General features: G+C 36.8%; 1 protein-coding gene and 1 long non-coding RNA gene across 4 annotated transcripts in view; one reads left to right on the forward strand and one right to left on the reverse strand.

Moving 5' to 3' along the window:
- PARD3B (par-3 family cell polarity regulator beta) overlaps positions 1-26,665 on the forward strand; it is a 1,072,202-nt gene that overhangs the window by 126,101 nt on the left and 919,436 nt on the right. For all 3 annotated transcript variants that reach the window (XM_079130568.1, XM_079130566.1, XM_079130567.1), the window contains exon 2: positions 25,767-25,868. In XM_079130568.1, the coding sequence (XP_078986694.1) occupies positions 25,767-25,868 (102 nt within the window). The remainder of the gene's footprint in view (positions 1-25,766; positions 25,869-26,665) is intronic.
- Positions 1-26,665, reverse strand: part of LOC306655923 — a 341,597-nt gene that overhangs the window by 107,510 nt on the left and 207,422 nt on the right. The window lies entirely within an intron of this gene.

The following is a 26,665-nucleotide window of genomic DNA, read 5'->3' on the forward strand; positions in this document are numbered from 1 at the left end:
ACCTTGCCTTCTGTTAGGTCATAATGGAATGAGATTATAAATCAATGTTAAATAAAAAGTAGAAACCACTCTAACACCTGGAGACTAAATAATACACTTTTGAATGATGACTGTCCCTGGAAAGATTGCCCAGTGACTTGATTCGCACCAGGTAGAAATGCTTAGCTTTACTACCTGCCTTACCTGGTGCTGCTGCCTTTCTCTTCCCCCTTCTTTCCATTTTCTACCTGCTGAGTAAGAACACTTTAGAGGAGTTTCAAGAAGCTACTGCTATTGAAGTCTGAGGGATCTCCCCAGCCCAAAGGAGTGAACCCTAGTTGAAATTTACTTGCCGCTCCAGAGTATACAAACAAGATATTTAATATTCCATCCGAGTACTTTCTGATTAAAAGCAGAAGGAGCTATGGTCACCAGGCACATTTCCTCTTCTCCACATGGAATATAGAACTCTATTTCAGTGTTTCCAACTTTTGTCCGTAGGATTTTGCTGTCTTACATCCTCAAGGACTCCAGCAAGCTTAAGTCCATGTGGTTTATATTAATTAATATTTTTGGATTAGACATTAGTACTGAGACTTTAACGTACATGAAAATATATTTAACAGTAAGCATATTACATGTTGACAAAGTAACATATTTTTTATGAGAAATAATGATTTTCTAAAACCAAGAACTTTAGTGAGGAAAGTTTTATGTTTTTGCAAAATTCTTTCACATCTGATTTAAGGGAAGACAGCTGGGTTTCACATATCTCTGCATTCATCTGCTGTCAAATGCTATTTTAGTTGATATGTGTTCAGAAAATTGGGCCTCTCACAGATGTGTAGTTGGAAGAATCATTATAATAGGTTGTTCAGGTAATTGTGGAAATTCTTCTCTAATACTATACCAAAACTTGACAAGTGGTGGTTCCTTAAAGGTTTCTGTTAAGTCAAAGTACATTGGTGTTTCATTCTGAATGGATCTTTTGCCTCTATATGATTTCCTGACATTATACATTTGACCCTTTGAAAATATTGGTAAATTGTGTTATGCGGGTCTTTCAGATATTGATACATTGCACTGTAAGAGATCAAAATCATCATATTCAGTAATAATACCACCTGTTTTCTCAGAAAGGTCTTTAAATATTGGGAAGCTATCAAGTGCACTGTAGCAAGTGTAAGTTTTCCAAAATTCTAATTTTAATCTGAAAGTTAGAGTTTTATTATTGGTAATAAATACCATAAATTATTTTTCTTGAACTGATTATCTTGTTTTAATTTCAGGAACACATCTACTAAACCAACATCTGCAAAACCATAGTTTTGTCTGTCAGTCGTTTGTCAAAGTAAAAGTGTCATTCAGTAAAAGTTCTGTTTGCAACTTAGTTGCATGAGTTTTGTTCCTTTGCTGAAACTTCATACCTCAGAAGTACTTTATGCTTTCTACTTCCTCACACAGAATATTAAAAAGATGTGAATTCAAGGGTTGAGTTTTAATGAAATTTATAATTCTTACTGCTTTAAAAAGACCTTTTAGAATTAAGGTGATTAGTGCTCTGTTTTTTTATTTTGGTTAGAATTAGTAATGCATAATAATGTCAAAGGATTGTTTTGGTAATACTTTTGACCTTTTGGACCCCTGTAAAGGTCTTGAGGACTCCTAGGAGTCTGTGAACTAACTTTGAGAACATTGCTCTCTTACATATTTCTAAATCCCCAGGTTGCATTATCAGATACAGTCCCTCGTGAAAAAGTGGGACTGTGTTACATTTCCTCCCTTATTCAAACACCAAAATAAAGCAAATAGGTAATTTACACTTGCCACATTTTGGTAGTTCCTCATCCCAATTTACCATTACGAGCACCAGATTAGTCTGAACTTTAACGTCGATCTCCCATTTCTCTTACACATTTCCCCTGGCCAGTCTATGTCCATCCTGGCATTATGATGTTGACTTCCATGAGGTTCTGAGACTCCCCGTAGCTTATTATGAGTTCTGCATTGAATTTTGCTTCTACTGAGTTTTAATGTTTTACTGTTGAGAATATCACCCCTGTCCCTCAGTTGCATAGGCAGTACTTAAAGCTCTTTGCTCAACTCATATCCCCATGGTAAAATATAGGTATTTAGGTCAAAAGCACTTCTGGAAGCTCTTTCACTGATTTTGCCAAATGAAGGAAATTATTTTACTTACCAATTTTGTTTTTTAAATGTAAAGATGCTTTTGAAGGCAAATGAGTAGGATTCAGAGTATTTAATGTTTGGGGTTGGTCCAGGAATTGTAAACTCCAGATGTGATTCCTCTACTTACCAGCTCTTTGACTTTCTATGAGGTATATTATCTCTTTGAGTCTTACTTTTCTCGTCTGTATAAGAGTGTTTGCGATGCTTATTTGTAAGGGTTGCATGAGGATTAATCTTGTGTGGAAAGCAATGTGTTGCACGTAGTAGATAATAGCAACTGTTTTAAAAATCACATCACATTTTATGAATTTGGTAAGAAGAAATTTACCAGTTCTGTCCTATATTTTTGCATTATTTTAATATGAAATTGTGCCCTCATGATGTAGAAAAGTGGTTTTGGGGGCATGTGTGCATACCTAAACAGTGAAACACTTTTTTTAAGTGTACAAGTAATGGATAGCAGATGAGAGACAAAATGCAAGAAATCTTTTTTCAATATCCAAACATGACAGCAGATAAACTTGTTTTGTTCAAAGAATAGAGCCCTTAATTGGATGGGATTTTTATTTGATTCGTGATCTGAGGCTCATACCATGGCTTGGATGTATTCTAGCCCCATTACTATCCTAGCTTACTTATACATTGGCTGGTCATGCCAAAAGATAGGTTTATTCTGAGACTGTCCAGTCTTAATTCCAGCCTCAGAAGTAGATGACAAAGCAGAAAATGACCAGGGTGATAAAACTGAATATGGAATGAAGCATCCCTCGCTTTTTTCTCAGATGCTGGACTTTTTTTTATGTAACAAAAATACCTACATGGGAGCATGTGTTGTGTTTGCACATACCAAATGAGCTGTAGATGTGGCCTGCAGGTAACATAAAGCAAATACATTTTTTGCCAACTGGGGCATAACTAAATATATGCCACTCTCCCTGTAAGTTAGTCATTTTTGATCATTGGTCTAGTACATTAAAAGTGATTTTTCTGTTTGACATGATGCTTGTCAATAGAAATACATTGCCCAAAAGCCCTTAATATTGAAAGGATATTTTATTTCACTTTTAAAATCATTCTGGGCTTTGAGGAGCTTTCCTTATAAGCTCATTTTTGGCTTTGGTAAAATCTGTCTTGATGAACTTATAGGCAAATAGCTATTGAGAATTTTGGACTCATTAGCAGGGCTTATTCCTCTGCTATATTTCCTAATAATAGTTTTCTGTTAGATACGTGAGTGTCAGAGAGCAGAAGTGGTAAGAATTTGTCTTCTGTGCTCATTAGTGGATGCATACAGGATGAGTTAGCAGGAGACAGTCTGAGGAATAATCACTATCTTCTAGTTCTTTCCCTTCATTTCATCTCATTTGTTTATTGGGCATTAGTTTAAAAGTCTTGCATTGAATAGGAACATTGGCAAATGTAAATATTTGATGTAAGTATTGTATGGGCTCAGTTTTAGCAAATCCATTGCTTTCATGAAGAAGACTGCAGAGAAAATGTTTGTACTGATTTAGGAATGTTAAGAATTTTGGGGAGTGGTTCCTCAGAATCCTGCAGTATGTTATTCATGTTTGTGGCTATGATTTTTTTGATTTTTTTAGAAATTATGTTTTTTAATCCAAGCTTTTAGAAAGCACAAAATATCTCCATTTTAGGATTTTAGAAAATGCTTCACATATATGTTTACATTGTGTGTGTGTGTGTGTGTGTTTTAGAATGGCCTTGAAGAACAGACTGGCTTCTGACCATGTGAAAGGTGGGGTCCCTGTCTGGCAATGTCCCACCCTCCAGCTGCTTGGCTCTTGTTAAAAGGGCTACAAAGTCTCTGCCAGAGCAACAAGGATGCTCTTCCTGGCATGGTTCTTCCATGCCATCTGGTTCAGGGCTGTGGTCTCACACCCAAAGGCAGATTTCCTTAGTTTACAGGGAGTGAGCCACATTCCTCAACCAGTGGAAGATGAATTCCAGCCATTCCAGCTCCCCATGCCTGTGACCTTTTTGATTTTATACAGATCATGGAGTACCAATTCACTCGATGAAGGTTATTGTGTTGCCGTCTTGGTTGTGCCACTGGCCAATATTGTGATATAAGCAGTATGTTTAATCTGGGCTCTTAGTTTCCTCATCTACAAAATGAAGAAATTAGATAAAAGGTCCTGTTTGATGAACTGATATTTTTCATATATAATCTCAAGAAAGATACATTGCAAGGAAGTAGAAATTATTGGAATCAATAAGATTTGGAGAGATCTCCAAGTGCATTGTGGGATTATCTTGGGCAAGATGTATGGAATTACAAGTGTGGAAGAGTTTTGATCATGACTTTGTTCTCACAGAGCATAAACCTGCCTGGTAGCTATCTATGGAGTGATGAATGAGGGTTTCCTGCTGCACTTGTCCTTTCTTAAATTTACTCTTGTCCTAACTGTTCTTCTTATGCTTGAATGTGACATTTTTCCCATGTGACAGTCACTGGTAATTCACCATTCACTGGGCTCAGGCTGTATGTGTAATGCTGAATCAGGCTCTCTGTAGGAGGATGAGGGGGCATGTTAAGATGATGAAGACATTTCCCGTACATCTCAGAGGGAGGCATAGGAATAAATAATAAAAGCAAAATGAAATAACAGATGGAATCAGATTATGAACAACATAATATGGTGGTAGGACAAAAAATAAATTTTGATTGGAGAGTTAGGGAAGGATTCATAAGAGAGATGAATACACATCTGAGTTGGGCCTACAGAGATGATAGCTAATATTAAAATATGAAGAGTAAAATAAAAGTTCAGGCGATCCAAGATGGCAGACTAGAGGGTGACTGTATCTCCAGTCGCTCCAGAACCCAGGATTCAAGAAGGGGAGGCATTGAGAGACTCGGACTAAGATAGAGCCACAGGGTGAGTCTCCCCCACCAGGTGAAGCTTGGCCTGGGCGGCAGGCCCGGATAGGGGCGGCTTATCAGAGCAGGGCAGGGCAGCAAGAGTCTTCCCCAGGTAGCCCAGCGCACTCCAGTGGTGGGCTCCTCCCACACGGCCAGCTTCTCGGAGGAGGCCCCCCAGTGAGAGCCTTTCTGCACAGAACCAGCTCCAAGTCCCGGAGCCAGCAGCGAGCTCTGGCCCACAGGCAGCTTCAGGGACCAGGACAGGGCAGCCAGGGACTTCCCCAAGGAGCCCTGCTCCCTCCGGCGGGAGGCGCCTTTCAAGGCTAGCTTCTCGGAGCAGAAGGAAGGATGGACTGTATAGAGGGAAAAGAGGGGTGGCAGGGGTGAGGGGGAAAGGGAACAAAATAACAGAATGAATCAAACAACATTACTCTATGTATATTTATGATTACACAAATGGTATGCCTTGACTTCATGTACAAATAGAGAAACAAGATGTATCCCATTTGTTTACAATAAAGAATAATAATAAAAAAATAAATGTTCATTTTGGGTAAGGAAGAAGGACTTTATGGACTAAAGCATTCAAGGACACCAAGCACATGTCTGTGGGAAGACAATGGAGTTTTGCAGAAAAGTGTCAGTGGAGAAGACCAATAGGTCGCTGTTACTGTAGTGTAGCAAGAGATGATGGTTTGTGTTTCTAGGGGAATATTGTTGATGTGAAGAAAAGTGAGGTAAACTAAGAAGACAGCACAGATAGAATTTGTGAATCGATTTCATATGGGGGTGAAGTAGAAAGTTGTATAGATGAATCCTAGATTTTTGGCTCACACAAGTGGAAAAGTACTGTCATTCACAGGGGGGAAAAATAAGGTTTTCAGGAAGGATATCATACACTCAGTTTGGGGCATCTATGTTGAGATGTCAGCTTATTAAAGTTCAGTATTAAGTCCTGGTAGACAAGTGTTTGGAATCCATCTTCTTTTTTATAGAAGCTAAAGACATAGACATGAATGAATTCATTAGGGTTAAAACATCCGTACAAATAAGCAGAGTATCTGTGACTCAGTGAACATGGAGAGATTTAGACTTAACAGCTGTGTGGAATTTGCTGATCCACAGGAGAGACTGAGAACTGGCCACATGTAGTCTAATGGCATGAATATAAAGGGGGAAAGATTGTACAGATCCATTTGGGAAAGAGGACAATAAAATGTTTAGAAAAATACAGTTAGAAAAGACAGTGGAAGAAAGACCCAATAATGGGTATTATAAAAGTTATTTAGGAATGATCTTAAAAATGCTGAACTTAATTTTCTTTGCTTCAAGTCTTCTTCTTAAAAGCAGGGACCTGTCTCATTGTTCATTACTGTAATCCCAGCAAGCTCAGGGCCTATGCATGTAAGGCAATGAATAAATGTTGACAAATACTCAAATATTTACTCTTTTTATTCAGATATTTTATATTTTCTTTGACTCCAAGCTATTACCTCTATATATTTGATTTACAAATTAATATGTCCTAGGTCTGACCTCTCTTTTGAGCTCCATTCCTACATTTTTAGTTGCTTGTTAACATCCTTACTTGGATCACATGGCTTCTCAAATTTGATACTTTTTCTGCCTTCAGGTTTCTTCATAATACTTTGATCTGTTACAGATTTTAAAATGGACTTTTATGGTCTTGAATTTGTGTATGTGGGCACAAATACCTATGTGACTCCTTGGGGAGTGAAAAAATCGTGCAAAACACAATGCTTTCATGGAAGCTTTATACAGCATTCCCACTGTGCTTTTTGCTTTTTATGTAATCACACTATGATTTTGGCTTAAATCAGGGTGTTGTTAACAAGTCACATAAATTTTTGGATTCTGCCATTTAGTGTGTGCGAAAAGCTAGAAAATTTTCAGAGACAAATAAGAAATAGTGCTTAATGAGGAATATATAAAGAGAGTTAAAACTTTGGTTATTCCTGTATGGAAAAAGAAAACAAGTGACATTTGATGGTAAATCTGCATGTCCATTTTGGAAGGAGATATAAAGACATCTACAGACTTCTTTCAAGTCTGAAGTCTTATGCATCATGGAGGCAACCTAATCACTTCCCTAGTGTGAGAGAACTGAGAAGTTGAATAAAGGAGACAATTTGTTTGGAAATAGGTTTTCCCAGTGATGAACATTACCAGGGCCAAGTGGGCAGGCCAGTGTAGGTAGTCAGTGACGTCTCATTGTCCTTAGTCATCTGGCATCCATTCTGATTAGTGCCTCCATGTTTTGCTTTAGAAGTTATAAATAAGTTTTGGTTTTCTTTGAATTCTTATTGACCCAAGTATTTTAAGTTTAATTTTAATTATAAATTTCCTAATTCAAATTTCTCTCATCTCTTGAATTTTTTAAAAAACTAATGTTGTTCTTGGGTACAGTTCTCTGGAATGTCAGCCCAAGAAGTTAAATGATACTCAACATTTCATGACAGTTCACTTTCTAACTTAACACTGAATATTTCTGAAGATATATATATATATATATATATATTTAAAAAATTTTTTTATTGTAAACAAATGGGATACATGTTGTTTCTCTGTACATGAAGTAAAGGCATAACATTTGTGTAATCATAAATTTACATAGGGTAATGTTGTTTGATTCGTTCTGTTAGCTTTTCCTTCCTCCTCACCCCTCTTTTCCCTCTATACAGTCCATCCTTCTTCCATTCTTGCCACCCTCCCTAACCCTAACCCTAACCCTAACACTAACACTAACACTGACCCCGCCCACCCCCCCATTATGTGTCATCATTTGCTTATCAGCAAGATCGTTCATCCTTTAGTTTTTTGAGATTGGCTTATCTCACTTAGCATGATATTCTCCAGTTTCATCCATTTGCCTGCAAATGCCATAATTTTATCATTCTTCATGGCGGAGTAATATTCCATTGTATATATGCCACAGTTTCTTTATCCATTCATCACCTGAAGGGCATATAGGTTGGTTCCATAATCTGGCTATGGTGAATTGAGCAGCAATGAACATTGATGTGGCTGATTTTAAGTCCTTTTGGTATAGGCCAAGGAGTGGGATAGCTGGGTCAAATGGTGGTTCCATTCCAAGCTTTCTGAGGAATGTCCATACTGCTTTCCAGAGTGGCTGAACTAATTTGCAACCTCACCAGCAATGTATGAGTGTACCTTTTTCCCCACATCCTCGCCAACACATATTGTTGCTTGTGTTCTTGATAATCGCCATTCTAATTGGGGTCAGATGGAATCTTAGGGTAGTTTTGATTTGCATTTCTCTTATTACTAGAGAGGTTGAACATTTTTTTGTATATCTGTTGATTGCTTGTACATCTTCTTCTGTGAAGTGTCTGTTCATTTCCTTAGCCCATTTGCTGATTGGATTATTTGTATTCTTGGTGTAGAGTTTTTTGAGTTCTTTATGTATTCTGGAAATTAGTGCTCTATCTGAAGTATGAGTGGCAAAGATTTTCTCCCACTCTGTAGGCTCTCTCTTCACATTACTGATAGTTTCCTTTGCTGAGAGAAAGCTTTTAGTTTGAATCTATCCCAGTTATTGATTTTTGCTTTTATTTCTTGTGCTATGGGAGTTCTGTTAAGGAAGTCTGATCCTAAGCCAACAAGGTGAAGATTTTGACCTACTTTTTCTTCTATAAGATGCAGGGTCTCTGGTCTGATTATTTTAATGAATTTTTTAGTTCTAATTAGTTGTACATGCCCATAGAATGCATTCATACAGTTTGATAAATCATACATAAATGTAGTATAATTTCTCATTTTTCTGATTGTACATATTGAGGATCACATCTCTCATGCAGTTATATAATATGTACACAAGATAATAGTGTCTGTTTCACTCTACTGTCCTTCCTACCCCCATACCCCTTCCTCTCCCTTCACTCCCCTGTACCTAAAGTGACTCTATTCTGAAGATATGTTTTTTAGTTATGTCATCAGCTTAATTTATAACCAAACCTTTCTTTGAGATAGATCTTCTAACAGACTGGTTTTAATTTATATTTGGTTTGGAATGATTGTTAGAACTGTGAAGTCATCTTTCCCCAGCCAAAAGACAATATAGTCTGTTTGATCCTTATAGTTGGTGGAACAATGACCTCCTCAAGAAGCCTACTTCCTAATCCCTAGAACCTGGGTATGTTACATTACATGGCAAATGGCAATCAAGATAGCTTAAAGAATTAAGACTGCCGATCAGTCAACTGTAAAATAGAGAGATGACCCTGATTGACCTGGCTGCCCAATGCAATCACAGGGATTATTATTTGTGAAAGAAGCAGAAGAGAAGGTTGGACTTGACTGCTGCTGAATTTGGCCATAGGGGTCATGAGGCAAAGACTGTGAGCAGCCTCTAAAAGTTGGAAAATACAGAGTAACAGATTCACCCTGAAGCATCCAAAAAGAAACACAGCTCCTTTGACACCTTGAAATTAACCTAAAAAAATGCTGTGCCAGACTTCTGACCAACAGAACCACTAGATAATAAACAGGAAAGGTTCTGTAGGAAACTTGTAGAAACCTTCATTGCCATTTGGCTACATAAATGTCTTCTCATAATCTAAATACTAGGCATTTAATTTTCCTAGAATAATTAACCTAGCTGGGTATGGTCGCACATGCCTGTAATCACATTGCCTTGGGAAGCTGAGCCAGGAGGATCACAAGTTCAAAGTCAGCCTCAGCAACTTAGACCCCTGTGTCAAATTAAAAAATAAAAAGGGCTCAGTGGTTAAGTGCCCTGGGTTTACTCTGGTATCACAAAGAGAAAAGAAAGAAAAATTAGCCTGTTTTTAGTTTGTGTGATCAGAGGAAACCATGCTCACTCTCATAAAAAGTAATATTTCTTACCTATACAAAATTGGCATAATTTGTTTCACTGGTGAATGTGATTGTATTTACTTTAATGAATATGTTGATTATAAAAATATATTTTTGGATAATTTATTATGTATTTTTGATACTGAGGTCAATTTTCATAGCTTACATATCAAAAGTGGCCCAACCTAATTTTGAGTAAAAGGTAGCCTATAAGAAAGATAACAGTTTGAATATTCAGTCCTTCACCCTGCAAGGAATAATGAATGGACTCTGGTTTCCTTGGTTGCAGTATATGTCAATAGTGTCTGTTGGTTTTTAACTTTGGGAATAAAATTACAGAGAAATGTAATTATCTTTACAGAAAAGAACATATCTATTTTGGACTTTTATATTATAAAACTAAAGGTAAACTGACAGATATAAGAAAGGGCAGAGGGGAGAAGAACTAGGACCGTCATGTGCTCTTTTACCCTAAGAACTAAAGAGATGCTGTCTTTGGATGATAGAATGAAACAAACAAACAAACAAACAAAACAAAACAAACAAACAAACAAACAAAAAAACACTGCCCCCCCCCCCAAAAAAAAAAAAAAAAAAAAAGAAAAGCCCTGAAGTTTACAGTAGTCACTAAAGATAAAGGTAAATGCTAGTGGAAACAAAATATTTGAATAACTATGTTAGGAGAAAGAGAGGTGGAAATGTCATGGGACCCTAAATGCACTAAGTTCCCATCAATGATTTCAGGAAATCAGAAGATGATTTCTGAAGTTAATTACTTGAGACAATCAGAAATGCTTATTTAGAGAGAAGGTGTTAACATTCCTCAAAAAGACTGAAACAAATGTCTAAAAGAGTTGCCTCTATAATATACAAATGGGCCAACCTTGTGTACCATTTCAGTTTTAAAAATCCAAGTATTGCTTATGCATGGTGTAAAGCAGGGTTGGAACACAGCATTTGTAAAGGTCCAGACAGTATTTTAGCCTGTGAGGATTATATGATCTCATCACAGGTACGGTTGCTTTTGCGGTGCAGAAGCTGCACAGACAGCACTCAAGCCAATGAGGTTAGCAGTGTTCCATTAAACAGCTGGCAGTGGTACCCACCCACCCAGACCATGTCCCAGAAGAAGCCCTTCTAAACACTTTAAGTTGTCTTTTAAATTCTCTGTAATTTGGAAAAAAAAAAAAAAAAAAAGATTGAGACAAGAAATAGCAGTGTGCTTTTATTTCTAAATATGAATCTTCTGCTGTTTCTTAATCCATCAATTTTAGGCACTATCTGTTCGCATCCTATTAAGGTGGTTGAAAACACTAGCTTTCTTTCAGCTTTACCCTCTTCCTCTTGCCTCCCAAAAGTATTGCTGGAATTTTTAGTTAAATCTGTCATTAGTGTTTTTTACTGTTCTGACCATACAGATACTGTTTACTCTTGATCCAATAACTATGATTTTTTTTTTTGGTGAAAATTTTTGGTTTTCCTGGCATCCATGTATCTTATTTGCTGAGTTTTCTTTGAATCTCATGCACTTTCTTTCTACTCCTAAGAGTTGTGGAAAATGGATCTCACTATAGTTTTCTGGAGTTAAATCCATAATAAAATCTATCAATTTTGTGTTTGGTTCTAGTAACATCATTCCTGGAACTCTTAATTGTTCTGATCCAATCAGGGGTGGTTTTTTAAGATCCAGGAGGTTAGCATATTAATTGATGTCACTATTGGTGAATTTCTTTTCTGTCTTCTCCGTTGGATTCTTTGTTTCCTAGGTCCCTCAATTTGTTGGAGCACATTGATCTGATTACCTGTGAGGAATGTCTGGGAAGGAGAATTGCCCATAAGCCTGGCTTCTAGCTTTCTGGGGTTGCTATTTTGTTGCACATGTAAAGCAACAGTCTATGGACCATGTTGGTCTACACAGTACATTGCAATCACAGAGAGAAACTGGGGAGGAGAGTTTGTTCCTGGCAAAAATTCTGATATATGAAAAACTTGTCTTGCATTTGGGTACTTGTGTTTCTGGACCTTTTGCTCATATCCTGTTGACTTTGTTTTCCAAGCCAAGAGACTGTCTTTGCCCTCCAAAACTCTGTTTTAAGGAATTACACAAAGAGTAACAATGGGCACTGTTTATTGTACATCTGTTGTAAGGAGAGGGCTATGTCAGATGCTGGGTTTACTGAAGAATATGAGGCAGAAATGGTTCTGCTGCTATGGGATTTAAGGTTATGGTGCCAAGAAAGGAAATATTTATGGATAAATGTGTCTGTCTGTATATGTACGTGAATATGTAGTAGATTTCTCATAATCTAGGAGGGCAGACTGGGGAAACTTGGATTTCATGAGTGGTAAAGCTAGGCTTATTGATTCAAAGCTCACCCCCCACACCCCGACACACACACTAAACACTTTCATTCTGGGTTCAGGGTTAGAGTATCCTCATTATGTGGGACGTTCCAAGTCAAAACTGGTGTGCCTTATATCAGGAGTTTGGAAGGGCACACGAGGAGGCAAATACCATACAGGTTCTTTCTACCTTTCTAGAAATATTTTCATTTAAAAGAAAAGGCACCACAACTGTAATTAGTGATAATATAAACCTAGTAGAAATTTATTTTGTAGAGTGAAAGTTTTACTTGGTGTGGGGCGGGGTCCTCTTGGTGAGGATGGAGAAGCAGTTAGTAACACGTGCACTTTCTGCATCTCCCCCTGCTTGTTCAGCCTGATGCAGGAACTAGTTTTCCCGCTGTCATCCCAGGGTTCGTTTTGACTTTTACAAATGACTGCAAATGGTCTTGCCCAAGGGTGCACCATGTGTTAGTAGACCTGATTTCCCTTCTCCCGTCTGCCACTGACTTGCCTCAAGTCCTTGCTCAGATGTCACTCTTTCAATGCCTGGTCTGACCTCCCTATTTAAAAAGACACATCTCTGTATTTCCTACTCTTATGGTTTTGTGAGGTGCCCCCCCAAATCTCACGTGTGAGACAATGCAAGAAGTTTCAGAGGAGAAATGATGGGGTTTTGAGAGTCTTAACCTAATCAGTTAATTAATCTCTGATGGGATTAAGTGAGTGGTAACTGGAGGCAGGTAGGGTGTGGCTGGAGGAGGTAGGAATTGGGGTGTGGCTTTGGGGTATATATATTTGTATCTGGCCAGTGGAGTCTCTCTGTGCCTCCTGATCACCGTGACATAAGCTGCTTCCTTTCACTATCCTCTCTGGCCATGATGCTCAGCCTCACCTTGAACCCCAAGGAATGGAGCCAGCCTTCTATGGACCAAGACCTGATATAATGAGTCCTCAAACTTTCCTCCTCCTACAATTGTTCTGGTCCAGTCCTATAGTCACAACAGTGAAATAGCTGACTAAAACACCTACCCTTACCCTATTCTCTTTCCTTTCCAGATCACTTATCATTTGCTAACATACCATTTAATTATGTTTAAGTATTATCTCTAGTCTTCCTTCACTAAAGTTTTAGCTTTATTCCTTCCAGGAGCTGGATTTTTGATTCTGTTTTGTTCAGAGGGGTTGCAGGGATATTCCTTGTTCTGTAAATGTCAGTAATTTACACAAATTCTGTGCAGTCCAGGGTATTTCTGTTTCTTCCATACTGCCCCTGCCTGTATCAAAAGACTTAAGTCACATGTTTTGAACTCATGCTAAGTATAATTGAGATGGCTTGCTCTGTGATTACAGCAGGTCTCCCCCACTTCTTTATTATTCCTTTCCATTTCTCCTAGTCCTCATTCCTATGACAAATGCACAATCAATGTCAGAAGTAGTTTTAAGAGCTGGGGATATAAAGGGGAAGAAGGTTGATGAGGTGTCGGAATCAGGGAGTTTATGTCCTAGTTGGGAAGATCAAGCAGTGAAAATTAATAAATAATTTAATAAGGATAACTTGTGATCCTCATCATTACAAAATTGGTAGAGCATCAGCTCTAGAGGTAGTCTCTGAGTAGGGGCTATGTGAGTTCAGCTCTGCCTACTTCCTTTCCTGTGGTTGCTGCTTCCTTTTAACCACACCTGGGATCCATCTGTAGCTGTCCAAAGGAATGGCTTTGTTGTTAGAAAAACAAAATTAACAGTAGCAAGCAATATTATCTCCAGTACTTCTGGAGATCAGGAGACAGATAATCCCTCACTATTCCTATTGCTGACCAAGCGGGGCAGGGGGGATGTTTTATAAACAGTGAACAGGGGGATTAAGTTGATGAGGTATTTGTTTACCTTACAGTTAACCTACCTTTATAAACACTGCCACCAGTACCTCTTCTGCCATAAATTAAAATTGTCCTTTCTGTATCTTAATCTCTTCAGTGATGGAGCCAGAAAGCGGTGCTCCAGTAAGGATCTAGAAGCCATGACTGTTACCCACATAGTACTTGGAACGTTCTTCACTCATTCATATGCACAAAGGTAGACACAACTGGGAGACAATACTTTGTTAGAGGCATTTTTTGGAGTTACTGTACCAAGATGTCAGCATTAGAGCAGCAAGGAAGTTTGAATTTAATTGGCTGCATTAACTAAACCATGGGTTATATGAATTTGTATTCTCAAAATTTATTCTTTTCAAAATTAATTTTGTAGCAGAATATTTTCTTAGGGTTTTGTAATAGACCAATTATTTTAAATAATAATAGTTTGCTCTTCTCTTTGGAGAGAGGGCTGCTTTCATTCTTTGGCTGTAGGCTTTGCATTCCTTTGGACCACACAAGCTTCTAAAACTTTGGCACTGAGAGCTTTGGACTATAAAATTTCATTGGAAACAAATAATGGAAAACATTTTTTAAAAAATCAGCTGTTTAAAGTTATTTCAAATCATTGTATTTCAGTATTAGTATGGTTTAGTGCTTTAAAAGTCTTTCATAGTGGAATTTTTAAAAAATACGTTTCAATTAAATACATTGGAAGTGCGCTAATTTCAGATTTTTAATATTTGATTTTTCTGATATAACTTCAGTTTTAAGAGTGCATTGTATATAATACTGAAGATTTATGTAAGGGTTAATGCATTTAAGAGTGAACACTTAACTTGTTCTTAGATCTATAGAAAAAAAGATATTTCCATATTTTTGTGAAAACTGAGAGTGTGCTGTCATGATATGGGCTAGTAGATTTAAAACTAATTAAAGTATGTTCTTTACTTAAAAAGAGTACTATCTATTTGAGCCTTTTTTTCCCCCAAATAAGTTTAGGCTAACCCTAGGATTTGAGAAACGAATGTATTTTTTCTTCCTACTCAGGAAGAAAAGGCTATAAGTGATACTTTGAAAATTTGGCTTGTGAGATAAAATAGAAGGAATTGCCTGAAATCATTGGTGCTTCTATACTGAAATTATTTCTGTTTAAAATTTCATGATGAAATGTCTTTTGGTTTAAGCTCTGTATGTTCTGTTTTCCTGTTGGATGGGAAGGCTGCTATAGGTAGTCCTGGAGCTAGTGAATTCCTACCAGGTTTTAAATTTATGAATTTATTAGTTGAGGCATGAAAAACCCTAGGTTTCTTTTGGGGGGCAGTGAGAGAAAGTAGGGGTGACTATTGCTTTAGAGAAATTATTCTTTTTAAAAATAATGTTCTAATCAAATTCTGTTATTTTTCCCCCTCTTCCACAGTAATTCATTTTATCTTGGAATTGAAATTTTCTCAAATTTATTACATAATGAATTTTCAGGTTACACCTTGAAAAGCTGATAGATTAGGAAATTTTAAATATGTGCTTAAAGACTTTTTGAAAATGCACTGTAATTATGGAATCATGCAGTACTGCCATATCTAGTATTCTTATCATAGACAAGAAATTTATTATTATTCTATTTATTCTTTTTGGGTATACATGACAGTAGAGTGTGTTTTGATATATTATACATATATGGAGTATAACTTTTTCTAATTGGGATTCCATTCTTGTAGTTGTATGATGTGAAGTTTCACTGGTTGTATATTCATATATGAACATAGGAAAGTTATACATGATTCATTCTACTGTCATTCTTACACATTGGCTTTTTAAAAAAATTGTTCTAATTATTTATACATGACAGTATAATGCATTTTGACACATCATACATAAATGGAGTATATCTTCTCATTCTTCTTGTGGTACATGATGTAGAATCACACTGGTCACATAATCATACATGCACATAGGGTAATACTATCTGATTCATTCTACTATTCTTTCTACTTCCCAATACCCTCTCTCTTCCCTTCACTTCCTTCTGCCTAATCCAAAGTACCTCTATTTTTCCCTAGCCCCTTCACTTATTGTGAATTAGTATCTGCATATCAGAGAAAACATTCAGCCTTTTGTTTTTTGGAGATTGGCTTATTTTGCTTAGCATATTGTTCTCCAGCTCCATCCATTTACCTGCAAATGCCATAATTTCATTCTTCTTTAAGGCTGAGTAATATTCCCTTGTCTATATAGTACCTCATTCAGAAGAGATTTCTTTTGAGAAGTTTCTGCACCTGTGGTTTTAAAGCCCCAAAGAACTTCTAGGTTCTAGATGCTGTAGGTTTGAGGCTTGGAAATTTTCCCACTTCTCCTTATCTTATAGCATCCTTGGGATATGGCCGCCTAGCCTCTACTTGACTCCTAACAGGGATGCAGAGCATACATTCCATCTTACTACCATTCCACTCACAGATGGTCCTTTTTGAAAGATCTTTCTTATGCTCAGCTTCCATCTACCTATCTCTTGTCCATGTAACTTTTCTGGAGCAACTCAGAACACACTGAATCTTCTATGTGGAAGCCTTTTAATTTGATGGTAAGTCTGATATGCTACTTTAATTTTTAAAAATAATGTTTAAAATATTTTTTGAGCTTTCAACAGATTTTTTTTTTTTTTTTTTTCAAATATGTGGTGCTGAGTATTGAACCCAGGGCCTCCCCCATGGCAGGCAAACTCTCTATCACTGAGCCACACTCCAGCCCCTCCTTTAATTTTCATTTGTATACCTATAGCTTAAGAAAAAGGCGAGGATAAGGTTTTGAATAGTGAAGCTAATTTAACTTGTATGAGCTGTGAGCCTCTATCCTAGAGTAAGAACAAGTGAGAGGCTGTGCTTGACCTTGGCTGTCTCAATTCCCATGTGCTTGTGGTAGAGTCTTTCTGGCCCTAATGTGAGTCTAAGTGTTCAGATAAGCATTTTTCACAGGACATGGTCTCCACCATAATCCAGATACTTCATCTGGTACTCAACTGAAGAGATAGCAGTGGCTGGGTGTGGTGGCACATGCCTGTAATCCCAGTTATTTGGGGAGGCTGAGGCAGAAGGATCTTGAGTTCAAAGCCAGCCTCAGTAATGGCAAGGCTGTAAGCAACTCAGTGAGATCCTGTTTCTAAATAAAATACAAAATAGGGCTCAGTGGTTGTGTGCTCCTGAGTTCAGTCCCCAATATCATCCCCCCACCACAAAAAAAGATGATAATATACTCCAAACCCAGATTAAATAGATAAAAAGTAGTGTTGGCCTTATTGAGAGGAAGTATGTTCTTTTTAATATGGTCTCTTCCTCAGGGATGTTCAGGGATAATTTCATCAGCAGGTTTTACCTTACTTGATAGCTTTAAGAACTCAGTGCCTTGTAAACTGTTCTTCTATATTTGAAATGGCAAAATATTTCATTTTCTATTTAAACAAACCTGAATTCATTCAGTACACTCATCCCAAGATGTCTTTCTAGCCCCTTAACCTTTTATCATGTGGTTCTCCAGTTGGTTAACAATCGTCTCTTAAAATTTGACAAAAACCTCTAACTGGTATGGCCATGTCAGAACAGAACAAGGTCGTTACTTCCTGTTCTGGACACAGTACTTCTGTTGCCATAGCCTGAGATTCCAGCAATAACAATCTTCACAGACTCATCCCACTGTTGACTCACTCAAGCCTGAGGTCAATTAAGCCTCTCTTGTGTGTCCTGGCAGTTTTGAATTACTAGTGGTCAGTGAGCTACAGATTCTGTTGGTAGGATAGCCTGGTCTTCCCATCTTTAGAAACTTCTACATTCCTTTAATTTGTTTTAGATATTTTCTTTTACTTCTAAGGAAACCAGAAAGCTAGATTGGTATCCTGAGCAGCTTTTTTGGTGGTCTTCATTTATTTATCTGTAGATGTATAATGTGTGAAGAGCCATTAGGCATTTCAGTTTGAAAAACACACTTTTGGAAGTGTAATGCACACATAGGAAAGTGCACAGGTCCGTGTAGCTCACAGAACTTGAGAAATGAAACGTGGTTCCATACACCCAGGGTTGTCCCCTTTCACTCCCTGCCCTTCTCCTCACAGGGAGTGGCCAGTCTCCTGGCCACTACTTTGTTAGTTCATTTTGCCTGTTTTGAACTTACCATGTGCAAAGTTGTACAGTATGTTCTTCTTTTGTAATTGGGTACTCTTGTACCAATTGTAGTTTAAAATTCAAATATCAGTCATAGTTATCAAATTAATAGGAAAAAAGGAGAAAAACTATTTGATCATCACAACGGACACAGAAAAAGCATTTGTGAATATTTACAACCAGTTCACAGTAACAAGTATCTTAGGTTGGTGCAGGAACTTGTAGTTCATTCTTGTTGATGTATAGGATTCCACTGCATGAACATACTACTATTTATCTGTTCTTCTGGCAGTGAATATTTGGATTATCTCCTGATTTTTAGGTATTAGGAATAATACTGCTTTGAATATTCTAGATCGTTCCTTTTGGTAACTCTGTATATTCCTTTGGCTTGGATACGTACCTATTAGTGAAATTGCTGAATTTTGTGGAACGCTTTTGTTTAGCTTTATTTATGTTCAGATGTTACCAGTTTTCCAAAGTGATTGTGTACATTTACACTTTCATTAGTGTTGTATAATTCTGGTAGCTCCATATTATCCCATTCCTGACCTTAGCCTAATCTTGCCTGATTTTGGACAAGATTAACATCTTCACAAGTTTGAGTTTTCCAATCTGTCACAGTCTTCTTTAATTTTTTCTAAAATTTTCTAACATTTAGCACAAACACACTACACGTTTCTGTTAGACTTATTCCAAAATATTCGATATTTTTATGCTATTGTGGATGTTATTTAATTATTTTTTCTACCTTTTACTTACTTTATCTGAGTAATTACTGGTTGTCCTTGCTTGCTAAGATACTTGTTACTATGAACTGGCTGTAAATATTCACAAATGCTTTTTCTGTGTCTGTTGTGATGATCAAATAGTTTTTCTCCTTTTTTCCTATTAATTTGATAACTATGACTGATATTTGAATTTTAAACTACTTTTGCATCACTGGAATAAATAAATCCCACTTGGTTGTGATGTATTATATTTTATATACATCACTAATTTTATAATTTTTTTAACATATGTACCCATGACAGACCAGTTTATAGTTTTCTTGTAATGTCTTTTTTTTTTTTTTTTTTTTTGGTAATGTCCTTGTTAGGTATTAATATCAAAGTTATGCTAAGATTTATTAGCAGGATTGAATTTCTTTAATTGTTTTTTTATTATATTTTCTACTCATATAGTCTTTTTTACTAAGTTTATCAAATAACTTGTTCATTTTATGTAGACAGTAAAAACTTTAGGCCTGTTCTTTTTCTAGTTAGTTGGTTTTTTAGCTTTTTTCCCCTAATGTATGCATCAAAGGGCATTACCAACCTGTTAAACACTGCTTCAGTTGCAGTCAACAAATACTTGTTATTTAATTATTTTTAAATTACAGATACTTTCTCATTTCTTTTATTCATCTTCGGATTATTAAGAACTTTATTTTCTAATTTTTACTTTTTAAACAGGTGAACTTTTTCTAGATAACTTTCTGTAGTTGATTCTACTGTAAACAGAGAACACATTTTTTAATTATTATTTTTATTGGTGCATTGTAATTATATAAAAGTGGGATTCATTTTGCTATATTTGTACCTGCATATAACTTAATTTGCTTAACCTCCTTTCTGAGTACTTCCCTTTTCCTGCCCCTTTGCCTCCCCTGATTGGCTTGCCTTTGGAACTTGATACACATTCCAAGTACATTTTTTTTTTTTTTTTTTTGGGTGCTGGGGATCGAACCCAAGGCCTTGTGCTTACAAAGCAAGCACTCTACCGACTGAGCTATCTCCCAGCCCCCCAAGTACACTTTTAAAGAAAGTATTTTCTAATCTTTTTGGTTGGATTATATGCATACATATGCATTTGTGTGCAAGAGAGACTACATAAATATAATATGTTAAATTAAATTTATTTATCATTTTGATGCTTTTTCCCCCCTGAGATTTAGGTTTCCTATCAAGTCTTCCATTGTGTGTGTGCATGTGCTTAAGATCTGTCCATTTTGGCAGAATTTACATTGTGGTTATATTGTTTTAGGTTTAGAGACTTCCCTTCTCCCTGTTGGACTGACTTTTTCCTCATAATGAAATGTCCCCCTTTATCTTTAGTAATACATTTTTCCTTCATGTATCCTTTATCTGATTTAGTATTCCTATACCATCTTTCCCTTAGGATCATGGATTTTTAGAGCAGGAAGTGAATTTATAGATGGACTCATTCGCCCTCATTTTATATATAACTCGGGCTTTATAATTCTGTTGTTGAATACGCCAGATGCTGCTTTCAACTCAGCGTAAAAACTCTGGGTCCCTTTGTGGTTCTCCTGAATTCTTTGGAAACACAGTTGATTAAAGTGACCTAAGCCCATTTTCCTCTGTTAGGCTTTCGTTCTGAAGTTTGTGCTTGGTAGATCTTTTCTGGGAAAGTGAAGGTGTGTTTTGAAGCCCTGTAGAGCAGGCTTACAGTCGTCTTTCTATTTGTTGCTTCTTTCTCTGGCTTGATTCTTTTCCTTTGGGTGTCAGTGCTTCTCTGCTGGTCTTCACGTAGGCATCATTTCCTGAACCTCTGTTTTTTTTCCTACTCTGCCGTATGGCTGGCTACTCGGATACTCCTGTCCTCTGCCTGCCGGACAGTCTCCAGACATGTGCTATCACATTCTCCTTCTGGGTGAATTGTGGAGCATCCGATGATCTTCCGGTCTTGGGGAGAGAGAAGAATCGCCCCAGAGAATTATGACAAAAGTAACAAAGTTTTATGTGCATGCACATTTTCGTAATTCTCTCTCCATTTTTAGATTACTCAATCTCCTATTTTATTCTCAATAGTAAGATCCTTTTCCACTGTTGCCCATGTCCTCAATTCTATGATTATGAAGAATTACATTTTGAAACTTCTCCCTCTTCTCTCAGTTATGGAATACTGGTAAGACCACTTATGCAAAGTGTGGAGGTGTCTCTGCCACATCCGGCCTGGAGGAGAAAAGGGTTAACTGCCACTGGAGGATGTTGGTGGTTTTTCTATTACCCAAAAAACTTATCTACTTGATGAATACACAAGAGCCAATACTCTTTTTAAATGAGAGGGGGCGTGACGGGTCTGGCCATACCAGCTCTGGCCTCTTACAACAACAACATGGAGTGGCCCAACTCTCCTTTATTTATAATATACAGGTAAAGGGGGACAAGGACCTGGAGGAGCTGCTTCTGTGATGGACAGTGTAGAGTGGAGTTAGGGGAGCCATTCTCTTAGGAGGAAATTTCCAGAAGGACACAGGGAACCACTCCCACACAGCGCCACATGCTTCCTGGCAGTTCCTAGAAGCCAGGCCTCTGTGTCCCATGGCTCAACCTAGTCTGATTCTGCTAAATAAGGACGGCTTCCCACAGCAAAGAATTTGGGGCCTTGCATTATTTACCCCTTTATGTTTTCTGTACTTTGGCTGTACATGCTACATCATGCAGAAGGCCATGGAGCTGCATGCTTACTAATGATGAGGTGTTTGAGGCCCAGAGCAATGTCAACTTGCCTGGATCCTTAGACTTGCGTGAGGATATAAACAGACCTGCTGCCCTGCCTGATTCCTGCATAACTATACGTTGTATTATTATTTAATCTACAAATATATTTTTTATGTTTAAAAATGCCTGTGTTGGCTCTGTTGCTTATTAAGCCCATGACACTGAGTAAGTCAGTTTACCTACTCATGCCTTGGTTTCCTCATCTGTAAAATGGATTGATGACTATTTTATGAGATTGTTGAAGGATAAGTGAGTTAACCATATAAAACACTTAGTACCTATTTTACCTAGCCTAAAGTTAGCACTGAAACAAATTATCTGCAGCTTATAATAATGATGAAGTTAATGAAATATCATTTTGTGGATGTACACCACCAAATTCACATAGTTAACTGTACATTAACAACACAACTGTTTTGTCCCTGTAAGAGTATTTTTTGTGAAAACAAGAAGCCTCTAAGCAACTAGTTGCACTGAATACTGCAAGTGCCACCACTAACTAGATGCAGCCCTTCTCCAACCATTTGCCTTTCTTTTGCAGGGTTCCCTTGACTTTGCGATGTTGTTGCCATTGCAAATGATTATTTTCTTGCCTTGTACCATAGACATTTTGCTTAGAAGCCTTGACGTTTTCCCTGTCTTTTGATTGTTGCCATGATCCCACTGTTTAGAGTATTTGGCTTGCCAGTTTACTCCTTTAGGTACTACAAAAGAAAATTTTGTTTAGCACTTTGATAAATATGCATTTCCCAGGCATGGGTCAAATTTCATGTCATCAAGACCCAGTGGAGGGTATGTCTTGCTATTAATATCAATGTCTATCTGGAATGATTTCTACATTCAATCATTAAAAACACCCTATAACTGTCTTCTTCCTGTAATGCATGTGTTTTTGTTTTAGTTTCTTTTTCTAATTTATCCCTGTTTTAGTTTCTTATTCCAATTTATCCAATGTAATTTAAAAATTTCAGTAGAGTTTTAAATAAATGTATATTATTTGTAAAGAAGATAAGATACTGTTAGAGGTGGAGAAAACACAATATGTACTGTTATTTTACAATACTTTAATGATCCTGGGAGCATAGGTAATAAGACTTACTGTTGCAAAGTAAGCAAGTGTATTAGAGATGTTTTCAAAACAATTTGAAAGCTATATGTATTACAGATATTGGTGCAGTATAATGGTAAACTAAATGTCACAATCATGAAAAACATAGTAAATGCTTCCAAGTGATTAATTGTGTGAACCAAGACACGTATGTGAACATCTTTTCATATTTGATCAGTTTTATTCCTCATGGCAATAAAGTCAAGTAAATGAAATGCAAAATGTTGACTTCAGTGTAATGGTTGAAATTTTAACATGCATAAAAGAGTCAGGGCAAATTTATAGTCTTATGAAGGTTGTAGGCTGCAAATATTGAATGTATATTCTTAATGATCTATGGTACCATGGCCAGATTCCACAGGGACAGAACTGCAGTTGGTACGTGCTGGCTTATTGATGCTCCTTTCTTGGATGTATGTAATATTAATCCTAAGATTAATTTCCTATGGCTTGTCTGTTTTGGTTCACAGCTACATGTATGACCACAAATCTACTCTTCTGAGAATATACAAAATGGCAGCATCCATGTGGAATAGGGAATTAAAATTATAGTCTAGTAAAATTCTGGTACTATATACTTAAGTGTGTTTTGGTCAAATACATTACTTCAAAGTTATCAAGTTGCTCTTTAACTTAATTTAGCTGAATCAAATTAGAGAAGTGCCTTAGTTTCAACTCCAGTTTTTTTCAAAATGCCTTAGGTACTGCGAGTGTGTGTGGGAAGAATGTAGTGTGAATTGTCTTGCATACCTGATGCTGCTTGTTTGACATTAATGTTTCCTCCTATGTTTTTTTTTTTTTTTTTTTTTTTGAATTTTTCTCTTTTAAATCAGGACCCTTTGGTTTTCTTCTCCTTGTCTCTACCTCTAGGCAGGAAGCGAGGTGGACTTTAACTTACACTGCAGTTGTTAGGGGAAATTGTTTGCCTCAGTTTTATGTGATAAAATCTGCTTTTACAAACCAAGCACAAGAAAAAAGCAGACAACTTAATAGATGTCTGCTTTTAAGTATAAATATTAAAAAAGCAAACCCTTTAGAATGTATCACTTTTTATAAACATGGTTAAAATCAACAGATTCCATCTACAGAGCATTAATATATCAAAAACCAACTCAGTGCAAGTTTATAGAAATTAATTAAATTGAACTCCTTTTATAAGCAAGCCATTCTTACAAGGAAAACAGAACACTATATAGATTTTAGTTGAAAGTCCTAGGTAGATTTGGGGGGGAATATGTTGCTTGTGGAGTGACCATAGCAAAAAGAGTCTATTACCAAAGATTACTTGGGGAGTTCAGACATTGCAGTGTTCGTGGCCTAGTGTTTTGTACACCCAATGCCCTCCCTGTTTGGACTCTCACCTGCTGGACTTGACTCATCTGTTATAGCACAGTTTCCATGAGTCCTCAAAGATCTCTAGTTACAGAATCTGAGTGCTGGGTGTTTCTTGCTTTTCTTACCTGATTATATTCTCACTGCTCATATCTTTGGAATATCTGTCTCAGCAATAGTGAGGCATTTAAATTTTCCTAGTAAATCATGAATGTTTCCATGGTAAGTCTAGATTTAGAAGCAAATGAAACTCCTTGTAGTTTACTAGGAGTTGCTCCTTATATACTCTATAGAACACTAAATTTCAAAATGTCCAAAGCCTGGCTAAGGAGAATTCCTTTAGATTTTTATCCTGTCACTTCATAAGGTTGAATTACTGGAAAGCTATGTACTTGGGCCACATTTCAGTAGTCCTCCAAATAGATACCTTAAAAGAATTATTATTTAATAGTATGCCCTCGCCTTTTATCAGGGGTCAGTTAAAGGGAGAGCTGTATGACAACCATTTCTATTAGCTTTCATAACATTGCAGTTGCATTCTGTGGGTTATAGAAGTTCTTACTTTTAATAAAGATTCATGTGATAAGAACTTAGAGCTTTATCCTGAAATTTCCATCTCTTTTCACACACGGATATCTGTTTGTTTATTGGATACCAAGCACTTTATAGCTAAATAGTGTCCACTTCGAGGGGCTTTCTCAGAATCACAGAACCAAATGGATTATGGCTTGGAAATTCTGGTAAAGTCCTTACTAATGTTTTTCCTTTCTTTTTGGTTTGTGTTCTTGTCTCATTGTTATAATGACTCATTTTCATGTCCTTTCTGGAAATGAGAAATACATAAATAACTGAACTAGATCACTCCTTTTCAAACTCTGCTATCAGAATAAGCAGTTTTTAAAACTAAGTGATGGTTTAGTTGGATATCTCTTCAATCACTGCCTCAGAGAACTCTGTTCAACTATGAACACAGTTTGCAATTTGCTGCCAAGCTGCAGGAGGTAGGAGCTCTCTGCTTCACGTGCTGAGGATGCACACAGAGCATTGGAATTTATAAAGGTGAAGGGCTATGGGGTCACCGTTCCATTCCTATATTCTAGAGTGACAGCTCTTATAATCACAGATTTCAGCCATTTAGATTTTAGGTTGTTTCTTTTCTTTTTTGACTATAGAGTTTGGGACCTTAATTTGAACATTCATTCCCCATTTCAGAAAGTACCCTCAAGAAGTTTGTTCTCTAGAATATTCTTGGCATTATCTGAAGTTGTGAGGGGTTATAAAGAAAAGTTCTTTGAATATGCTTTTCAGATTACTGAGGTTATTTACATTTACATACAATTTATCTTCAAGGAGTACATACTTCGATTCACTGACTTAAACAGGGCAAAAAAGTCAACCATTTATCCAAATGAAAAGATGACATTTGTTTTGGTTGTTTAAAAATGTTATTATTACTAGAGCCTATCATTAATGAGTCAATTTATTTCTCTTAAAATTATAATGTATCTTTTTTTTTTTTTTTAAAGAAGATTGAGTCATGAAACATCATTTGTTCTACCATAGGATCCTGGTTACTGGGTGAAGATTCATCACTTAGAATACACAGATGGAGGTATCCTGGATCCAGATGATGTCTTGGCAGATGTTGTTGAAGACAAAGATAAGGTAGATGATTCTAAAAATGTTGCTCTTTGTTTTCCTCTGTGGAGCTTCATGTTTGCAAGAGATTGAAACCCTTAACAAACTCATGTGTCAATTATTATTAAAAGATACCATCTGTTCAGGCTTAACCTAGGCAGCCCATAAATCACAGTTCTTCATCAGATGTTTGGAAAAACTTTGTCAAGGTTTGGTAGTCTGTTTGTGGTGGCCTAATTAGCAGACACTTCATTCCCAAGAGTTCCCAATACATCTCAATAAATTAGTGTCAGCTACTGAGTTTGTCGGAATTCTCCTTGTGGTTGCTGCCTTTGGAGTTTATTCTTAGTCCTCGCTAAACATTCAGCTTAATGCCTGAGGTCTGAACGTGTTTCACAGTAGAGAATATGAAGATGAGGAATACCTCCTGAAGAACTATGGTGACAATTTTTCTTAATGTAGCTGGTCACAAACTCTCTTGAGCAATAGTCTTGTTATCATTGTTGAAATAAAAAGGACTAAATTGAATATGTCAAAGTTTGAGCGTGTTTGCCACCTGTGTGGGAATAATCCCATTGCAAAAACATTTTAATGGGATTTTTCTTGTGGTACTAAACTGAGAAATGTATAAAAATGTTTTATCTACCTCTCAAAAAATATTCAGTTGCAAAATGCTGGATTATTGCTGTTGAAATACATTATTTACAATTAATTCTGGGTTGGGTGCCTCTTAACAGAGGCTTAATTTGTCCTCCAAAATTGAACTGCTTCCAAAGTTTCTTCTATTGTACATCCATCCTTAGCATGGTTTGTACTATGCTAAT

Source organism: Sciurus vulgaris (assembly GCF_902686455.1).
Source record: "Sciurus vulgaris genome assembly, chromosome: 3".
NCBI lineage: Eukaryota > Metazoa > Chordata > Mammalia > Rodentia > Sciuridae > Sciurus > Sciurus vulgaris.